Source organism: Arachis hypogaea, chromosome 16, assembly GCF_003086295.3.
Source record: "Arachis hypogaea cultivar Tifrunner chromosome 16, arahy.Tifrunner.gnm2.J5K5, whole genome shotgun sequence".
In the NCBI taxonomy this organism is placed as follows: domain Eukaryota; kingdom Viridiplantae; phylum Streptophyta; class Magnoliopsida; order Fabales; family Fabaceae; genus Arachis; species Arachis hypogaea.
This window is the reverse complement of record NC_092051.1, coordinates 149,862,316-149,872,748: the sequence shown is the minus strand read 5'-3', so window position 1 is coordinate 149,872,748 and position 10,433 is coordinate 149,862,316. Positions and strand designations below refer to the sequence as shown.

The following is a 10,433-nucleotide window of genomic DNA, read 5'->3' as shown; positions in this document are numbered from 1 at the left end:
CACACTTTACTCTCTAAAGTGAAATTCAAACTTTAAGGATCCAAATCCCAAAAATATCAGAAAGTAAGAGAGAAAATTCTGCTTAGTCTTATTACAAATGTACCTTCTTTATCTTTGGTAGTATATTATTTGAGAAAATTATTAAAAAAATTAAATACTAATAATGAAATCTATCATGGATTGAAAATAGTTACATTTTAAAAAGAATTTTCTAATATTTTGATGTGTACTTTTTCTTCTCTAAACCTTTTTGGCAGGGCATAGATTACAAGCATGGAATCGATGCGTCAAAGAAAATTGGCCCTCTTAACACATTTGCTAAATATATAAGATTTTTAAGATTTTTATATTTTTAAGAAGTTAATTATTATAAAGATGGGAGTCACTCACATAAAGACGTTTAAAACATCTTTTTTAAAAATGTTTTTTAATAATTAAAATTTAACCTATATAATCGATCAAACTGTATTATTTTTGTCAAAATTAGATCAAACAAACCAATTTGACCGAAAAATCGATAAATCAAATCTTAAACTGATCTAAATTAATATTCTTTTTTATAAAAAATGACTACAATATTCTTATTATAAAAAATGACTAAAATATTCTTATTATATATATTAATCTTGAAAATCTTAAATTCTAATTCTATGATGGCATCAAGAGAAGAGAAAGGTTAGAATTTAGAGTTTTAAAATATATAGTAGAAATATTTGAAGTCATTTTCTATAATAGGGGTATTATAGTCATTTTATAAAAAATATTAATTTAAATCGGTTCAAGATTTGGTTTATCGATTTTTTGGTCAAATCGATTTATTTTATCTAATTTTGACAAAAATAACACAATTTAATCGATTATATAAATCATATATTAATTATTAAAAACATCTTTAAAAAAAGATGTTTTAAGCATCTTTATGTGAGTGGCTTCCTATAAAAATATGTAGTTTTGGTGGCAGAACTTGAATGAAACTTTTGGAAGGGTCAAAACTTTTAGCAAAAAAAATTATGCAATAATATTTATATTAAAATAAAATTTATAAATATAATTATTTGTTAAATTTGTTATTAATATGTAAGACTACATATATAGTTAAAGTTAACCAACTAACTAAATTTGATTTTGATTAACAAAAAATTTAGTTTAGGTTAATAAATTAAACTAATTTTAAATAATAAAATCAACTATTAATCGATTATAAAATTAATAAATTGATTTTAAAAAATAACTATTTTTTATTTTTAAAAAGCAGTTTTTTAATTATACAAAATTAATTATAATTTATAAATTAATTTTTGACCATATCTATCTCTCAAAAATCTCAAAACTATTTATCTTTATTGTTATTTTCATTACAATTAAATAATATATTGCAAAAAAATAAAATCTTAATTTCCTAGCAAAATAAAATATCCAAATTCATTAATGTAAACAATGCTAATATCCAAATTCATTAATGTAAACAATGCTAATACTTCAATGACATTTAACTAGCAATGTTGATTTAAAAAAATTAAACCCGGATACACAAAATGGAAAAATATCAAATTAACCAAATGAGTTAACTTTATTTTATTTAGACAAGAACTAGTAATTTTTTTACAAAATTTTTGAGGGGCCATGGCTCCCATCGTCTACACAAAATTTCGCCTCTGTTTAGTCTTTTAAATTTTTTTTATCCTTTGGTTGGTATTGTTGTTCTGTCAAGTGTAGAAATAACAATGATGCAAGAATCATGGTCAATTATATGATTATGGATATAATATTAACAAATATTTTGTTTGGGCATAATATAAATTTATTGTTATTTTGTTATATTTTACTATTTAAATTTAAAATGCAGTTATATAGATAATTATAATATAAAAAAGGTTTAATTATTCTGTTAGTCCTATAGTTTTTGTGAAATTTTCAATTAGGTCCCTATACTTTTTTTTTTAATTGAGTCTTTGTGCCAAATATTTTTTTAATTGGATCCCTACATTTTTTTTCCTTTTATTTAGGTCCTTATACCAATTCTTTTTTTTAATTGGGTTCTTATAAAATTAAGCCAATTACTACTAAAAGGGACTTAATTGAAAAAAAAAATTAATGTAAGAACCCAATTAAAAAGAAAAAAAATATAAGGACCTAATTGAAAATTTTATAAACTATAGAGACCAACAGAATAATTAAACCTATAAAGAATATATTTAAGTGTTAATAAATGTTAATTTAGTAAAAGAAAATTAAAATATATATTATTAATATACATAGAAGGGATTCAGACAAAAATGTAAAACATAGAGGTACGCTTATATAAAATAGTTATCGGTATATAATATTACTATGCTTATAAAGTAACGGATTGAATAAAAATAATATTGTCTATTTATTTGAATTATGTAACTTGGACAAGGAAAAAAAACCGTAAAGCGTAGCCCATTTCAATCTGGAAAAACATAACTTTAGATGCAGAAAAATGATGCCTTTAAAAATAAAGAGTTAGCTTAATAAACAGTCCCTAATAACACGTCTCTATAGTTTAAAAAAGAAGTTTACGAACATGGGGTTAATAGAGGACAACAACAACAACTAAGCTGCATTCTTCCCTTCAATGTCTTCGTCTCCAACAGCAAACCTGTCGAGAGTTCAATGGATAGATTCAGAAAGTATGAGACAGCATAATATAAGCAAAGAGGATAGAGATGCTCACATATAGAGTTTGGTATAGGGACCAACTTTAAAATAACCCTTGGATTCAACCTTGACAGAAAAAAGACTATCCGTTTTGATCTTGACTCTGGCATAATGAACAAGGTCATGAAGCCCAGATTCATTCTGTTGCATGAACATATAAATCAGACTTTCTTTTTCTTTCTGGTTGTGATGACAACAGAAAACATGCAACACCCGCCAAGTATCGTCCAGACCATCTATATGCAGATCTGCCATAACCATCCTCCTAGACAAGTCGTACACATACCAATTAGAGGCTAGCTCCTCAACAACTAGGAGATAATCACTAGATCCCAAAAGAACAAGTTTTGTAGGACAGAACACATTAAGAGGAATTTTTGGAAATTGGCACTCAATGGGTTTCCATCTGTTTGCTTCAACATCATATGACACAATCGATCGTCCTCCCAACTTACTAAAACGATACAAGAAAATGAGGGTCTTATGATGCTTGGTGCTCTTGTCCTCCCACAAAAAGTAAGATTCAGGATCCATAGAACCTTGAATCAAGGCGTTATAAGGTACTTCCCTTCTATCCCAGTAATCTGATTTTGGGTCATAGATCTCAATCCAACCACCCCCAAAGATTAACAACTTGCCATCATATGGGACTACTAAAGCTCTATTACGACTGATGAACGTGTTACCCAATAATTTCCAAATCCAAGTAGAACCATCGTATTTGAGGCACCAGAATTTTTTGGGGTAATGTAGGTCCATGATCACCCCATATTCTTTTGGAATACCACCCATCAACCTACCAGGGACGAAGTACAAGACACCACCAACGGAACAGAATTCTAGGGACTGTGATAGCGAGGAATCAATTTTTATACCTTTGGCAAGAGGAGTAACAGGACCTGCTTCTTCAAGATCAACACAGCCATTCTTCATCAAGTCCGCCTCAGTGACAGTTAACATCTTGCGGGTGAAGGTAGTAGAAGAACCCACACCCTCAACATTTTCCACAAAAACATAAAAGCGATCAGGTTCAGATTGCTGGCACTTGCCAACAGCAACTGTATCTTCCAAAACTGCACCTTTCAAAACCCCGACAGCCCTTTGCCACCAGTTGTCAAAATCAAAATCAGGGTTGAATTGAGTGGCGTGACCCAAATCCCTAATGTGATTGGCGGCCTTAGCCATCAAATTCTTGCCATCTTCGGAAACCCTACCGACCACACCAAACGCACTGAAAGTGCAAGCCTTCACAGCAAACACTTCACCCTCAAAGTTACTCACTTTCTCCTTGAGCCACCTGGCGAAGTCCTCTTCTGCAAGACGTAGGGAGGTATCTTTCGTGCTGATAGGCGGTTGTGGCGGAGATCGGTTCCAATGTTCCGCAGTTGAAGCAACAATGAGGACGAGGTTCTCCTTAGGTAGGTCTTCGGGCTCGTAATCAACCGTATCTACGAGCTCTAAAGTAACACCGTTTGAGGCTAACATATAGCGGAGGTGCTGCGCCAGAGCTTTTGACGTTCCGATTCGGGAAAAGAATAGGATCTTGCCACATGGATTGCATTCGGGTTCGCATTGTGGACCGAGCGTTGAAAGGTCCCCTTTGTCGGGGCGTTGAAGGAAGCTCTTGCGGCGAGCCTTGTATATTAACATGGTTAGGGCAGCGGCTGAGGCGGTGGCCGCCATGGATAAGAGAGAGGATACCGTCATATCCACCTGTAACGAAGATAACTTAACTCTCATTTAGAATATAATTAGCATCAATTAGTATTATTTAGAATATCTTAATATTTATTATGCGAGATTATGGCTTGGTTTGGTAAAGTTTTATGAAGCGGTGTTTGTATTTTTTAAAAGCTCAAGCTGCTCATTTTATGTTTGGTAAATAAAAAAAATCATGTGCTTGTGCTTGCAGTTTTTAAAAAATCGGAATACTTTTAAAAGCACCTAGTATAGAACTTTTTAAAGTTGGTTTGTGCTTTTTAAAATTTAAAAGTCTAATATAACTTCATATATTAACTAATTTTTAAATTTAATGCTTGTATTTATGTCTATTATAATATTTTTAAATTTTAAAAGCTATTTTACCAAATACAATTGATGTTGCTTATGTTTATTAAAAACTATTTTTTATTTGATTTACCAAACATAAATGCTACAATTTAAAAAAAAGTATCTTTTAAAAGTTAACTTTTATAAGCTATTTTTGAAAAATAGAAACTTTACCAAACTAAGCCTATGTTTTTATTATTATAATTTCTTTAGTACTTATCAATATTTTTTTATATTCTATCATTTTAAACAATTTAAATAAATAATTTAAATACACTCAATAATATACAAATATTTTCTCCAATCTAATCTCTTGTTTCTAATATCATTATTGGCTTTTTTTCCTGTTTTAGGGTTTTCTTTTTTTACGTTGTTGAAGAGACTCAGAAAGTGTTCATCGATGGCAAAACTGGGAATGAGGAAAACAGAATAAGGAGATGAGCTCTATTTTAAGGGTGATGCGGTTTGTGGTCATTTTGGTTCCTCTTGTTATTAAGGAGCTCGCACTCTAACACTATAGCACTAATCCAAAGTTAATATATAAAAAAATGTTAGGTAAACAATGACTATTTTAAACAACATGAACAATCACCAAAACAATACATTACAGACAATAGCTTAGGTATAAACAACTAAGCAATACAAGTTACGCCTTAAACATAAAATAATACAAAGCAATGAAATACTGCTTAGTTATTAGTCTTTCCTTTTTAAAATAAGTGTTTTATTTTTTAGATTCATTGAAAATTTAATATACTAACAAGTAAAAAAGATAGTTATTTTAAAAAGGAAAGAGTATTATTATTGTGCATCCACTAATGGTAGTTTATTGTCTTTGCCATGTTGCTAATTTTTCACTAATTCTTCTCTACAGATTACGCGTATGGAATTTTGAAAGGTAGATTCTCATTTCTTGGCAAATATTTTCAGTTGCATGGTGTGATTTCCATATCTATTGAGTCCTGATCTGTCACAAAGAAGACATTATTAGGGTACCATAGAACATATAAAATGTCTTTTAGAGACTAATTAATTTGCCATTCTTTTAATTTCTTTAAGAGTTAAATTGGTGCTTTTTCTTATATCAATTAATTATGTATGTAAAACTTTTTTACAATTATAGAATATCAAATTACATTCTTTGCACACCATGTTCAACTTTATGTAATCGTTAGCAACCAATATATTTAAATTGATCGTAAATTTTATATTTACACAGGACTTCGAAAAGTAGTAGGAAAAGATGGAGGAGATACCTTCTATACAGCAGATGTATTTGCTATTATTAAGCTAGGAGTATTCACGGGACGGGTTATGGTGCCATATATGATCGTCAAATTCATATTGAGTCTCGTATTTTTCTTAGTAATGTTGATCTACATATGCCAAAGAAGACATGCATCAATTTATGAAAACATTGAGGAATTTTTGCAATGGAACGAACTCATTCCAATAAGGTATTCATATAAAGAGATAAAGAAGATGACGAGATTTTAAGGAAAAGCTAGGAGAAGAAGGATTCGGGGTCTGTATACAAGGAAAATCTACGAAGTGGACCTTTTGTAGCCATAAAAATGTTGGGTAAAGCCAAGGGTAATGGTCAAGATTTCATCAGTGAAGTTGCTACAATTGGTAGAATACATCATGCCAATGTAGTAAGGTGGATTGGATTTTGTGTTGAGGGTTCAAAACGCGCTCTTGTATACGAATTTATGTCGAATGGTTCTTTAGATAAGTTTATCTTCTCCAAAGTGGATAGTATATCATCGACATACCATAAACTTTTTGAAATATCTCTTGGTGTGGCTCGTGGTATAGCTTATCTGCATGAAGGTTGCGACATGCAAATTTTGCATTTTGATATCAAGCCTCATAACATTCTTCTTGATGAGAACTTCATTCCTAAGGTCTCAGACTTTGGTCTTGCAAAGCTTAATCCTCTTGATAACAGTATTGTATCTTTGACAGCAGCAAGAGGAACTATTGGTTACATGGCTCCAGAATTGTTCTACAAAAATATTGGAGCAGTATCTTACAAAGCTGATGTCTATTGCTTTGGAATGCTTTTGATGGAAATGGCAAGTCAAAGAAGAGCATTCAAACCAATTTTACTTTTCATTTTGGATATAACATCAATTAGCTCAAAAAAGTGATGAAATAAGATTGGAAATTTTGATGCATGAAGAAACAAGCGAACTAACAAAAAAGATGTTCACAACTGCACTGTAATGTATACAATTGAAGCCAAGTGATCGTCCTTCAATGAATAAAGTAGTGGAAATGTTAGAAGGAGGGGATGCTGCAAGTATTGAAATGCCTCCAAAGCCTTCGCATTATCCAAATGATATTATTCAGAGAGATTCTGAGATTGACTTAGGAGAAACTACTTCAAATAATTCTTCTGGCTCTTCAAGTTTTGAGGAGGAAATTGTAACTAACCCTCTGTTGAAGTTTTCTGGATGATGACTAGTCCAGTTTGCTTTTTATGATCTTGTTTCTTATTATGTTAATTGTTAAGTAAATGGACAAGTATAGCAAGTGTGATATTTTTCTATATTGTATTTTTATTTATATTTATGTGTTGTACGCTTTTGTTTATTAAAACCAGTCGAATGACAATTTGATTATTTCTTTGTGGGCACGCTTGTATTAATATTATTATTTTGATAGAATAAACAAAATATAATCTTTGTTTAGTTTTAACTCAATAATATATACAATGGCTAGAGAAGGCAATAGTTAATATAATCAATACCAGAAGGAGACTAATTTTGTAAGACTGATTATTTCTGGCATATTTACTTATGCTCCCCCTAATTTAAGGGTGAAATTTGTTGATCACATAAAGTATTCAAATTATTTTAAGTTAATTGTATGTTATGATAATATTAGTATCATGCATGTGAATCTCAATAGCAAAAGTTGAAACACAAATAATAAAAGGCAAACTAATAATTCAAAATACGCAATAAATGTAATTAATATTATAAATTAAATTAAATTAAATTAAATTAAATTACAACATATTCTTTAAATAAAATCAGAATACTTAATTAATATTATAAATTTAGTTACAGTATTTTCTTAATTTTAAATAAAATTCATCTCTATTATTTTTTCCAAGAAATAAACTATAGTTTTTCAGACTAAAAAAAACAGAAATGGGTTTTAATTATTACCAGAGCCCAAGATATAAAAAAAGAGTAAAGTTAGGGAACCAAAAGCATATCAGCCAAATACATTTGGATGAATTCAAAATCTTTACGAGTTAATATATATGGATGTTTCTTCTACTAAGTATTAGAATGTTTCTTTTTCATATTAAATGGATGTTCTTTTATATATTTTTCGAATTTGTGATTGTTGGAAGTGGATAGGTTAATGTGAGAAAAAAGAGAAAGGTTTTTATAGGTTTTAATTAGGTTTACTTAATCAATTTAAAAAATTTTAAATTTTGAATTAAAAAAATTTAAAATTAATTAATTATTGATATAAATTAATGTAATTTTGTTTAGTTTTTGGTTGATAAGCTTTTGGTTCTTTATACTTTTCCATAAAAAAATGATCAAATTATAAAATTCTTGTGGTACCTCTTACATGCGATTTTTGGAAAGTCTTAAACCTGTAAAAAAAGAAACCGTTGGGCCAGATCCAAGCCCAAGAAACAAGCATGAGCTTCTCATCAAGCCACACGAATTTATTTTGTGAGACTGATTATTTCTGGTAGTACTTATGTTCCCTCTAGTTTAAGAGTGAAATTTGTTGATCACATAAATTATGAAAATTATTTTAAGTTAATTGAATGTTATGGTGAGATTGGTAGCATGCATGTAGATGAAGCTTACTACCCGAGAAGGAGAAACACAAATAATACTAATAAATATGTATTTTTATATGCAATGTTCAATGGGTAGTTTTTTTTGTAATACACGTATAATGATGGTAAATTTATAATCATATTAGGTATATATAAAAAATTAAATACAAAATCAATAATATAAAATATATATTAAAATATAAAATATATATTAAAAATAAATTTAATATATATATTTAGATATAAATATAGTAGTTGACTTTTTGTGTACACATAATATTTTTAGTAAATTTAATATAGTAATAATAAGAATATTTTTTTAGTTTTTTATTGTATTTCAAACTCAGTAGACTAAACATTACTTTGTTGTGGATCACAATTTTATTTAAAGATTTATTAATTATTAATGAATTGTAATATGTATAAGATAAATTTTGAATTCTAATTTTTATTTAAATAAATTAGTGAGTTAATTGCTGGACAAATCTAAATTATTTTTTATAATTCATGTATTACATTTACTTTCTCTCTTTACATGTGAAAATAACTTCTGATCTAAGACTATTGAGCAGATTCAAATAATCAACTATATATTATTCAAAATTATTATTTGTAAATTTATTTGTAACGTTACTAAATTATTTTAGATTATTTTTTAAAAGATTTATCATTTCATAAACTAGAAGCGAGAATTTTGAATTCTCTAAAGTTTGAATTTTATTTTAAAAAATAAAGTGTAATTTTTTACTATTTATTTTATAGGTAAAACCAAAAATAAATATAAAAAAATTATTTAAAAATAAAATATCACACTTTAACTTTTAAAATATAAATTTAAAATTTAAAAAATTCAGATTCGGAAGAAAGTAGTTACAATACAAATACAATAATTGTCCTCGACTTTTACATGGCTAGTTCAGGTACAATCAGGTCCCCATAAATGTACTCCTGTGCTGTTTCTTGTCTTTTTAAATAGAAATTTGCAAATAATAGAGTTTTCAATTTGTAAAAGACTAAATAGATCCCACACAACAAAGAAAAAGAAGAAAGATATATAATTACAAGATAAAAATGATATTAAGTATTGATAAGAAAGGTACTTCATATTAATAAGAAAAATGATTAATCATATTAAAATTATTATGAAACATCAAATAAAATGCATTTGAGAGAAGGATTATACATCAATTTCGTTAACCGACAATGATATTATTTTTTTGATTAACTATTTAGATGAACTAACTAATTTGAATTAGTCGAATAATTTATTTATTTATTAATTAGTGACACATTTTTAAATAAAATTTAGGTCTATCACTACGAATTAGTCATAAATAGACTAGGTTAATAGATATTATGCTAACAAAAAATATTCAGATGAACCCTTTTTTGTCAAAACTTTTTTTAATTACTATTTAAATTTGGCAACATGTTTTAAATTAATAATTGACTTATTTTTTTTAACAGTATCACCTAACGAAGAATTTTAAAATTTATAGAAAGATATCCCTATATACACGCACGTACGAACTCAAGTTAGTTGTTGACTTGTTCTTACGCCCTAGTTAGACTTCTAGTCTTCTACCTGCAGTAATTTTCCCGTCACTTAGCTGTTGCATATTCAGTGTTTCTTTTTTATTTATTTATTTTTGGACACTTAAAAAAATTTAATGTATGTAATTATTTGATAGGGAACTATTGACTCTTTTTTTTAACGGAGAATGAGCATGTATTATGCTTAATTATGGATTAGTAGTGTATTTTTCACTTTTTTGTTAATATGAGGATTATTTTTTTTTATTTTAAATTGTAATTCACAGACTCAGATTTAGTTGACATAAAAAATTAAAGGTTCGATTTGTGATAAAGTAAATTCAAATTTAAA

General features: G+C 28.2%; 1 protein-coding gene and 1 pseudogene across 1 annotated transcript; one reads left to right on the top strand and one right to left on the bottom strand.

The window, feature by feature from the left end:
* Positions 1 to 2,449: 2,449 nt before the first annotated feature.
* On the bottom strand, positions 2,450 to 4,456 carry LOC112697887 (uncharacterized). Its single transcript, XM_025751258.3, has 2 exons — positions 2,699 to 4,456; positions 2,450 to 2,623 (listed from the first exon to the last, which is right to left on the bottom strand). Exons 1-2 carry the CDS (start codon positions 4,420 to 4,422, stop codon positions 2,578 to 2,580), a joined length of 1,770 nt encoding a protein of 589 aa, XP_025607043.2. The 5' UTR covers positions 4,423 to 4,456; the 3' UTR covers positions 2,450 to 2,577.
* A 1,535-nt stretch (positions 4,457 to 5,991) lies between these two features.
* On the top strand, positions 5,992 to 7,194 carry LOC112698329 (rust resistance kinase Lr10-like; annotated as a pseudogene).
* Positions 7,195 to 10,433: the final 3,239 nt, after the last annotated feature.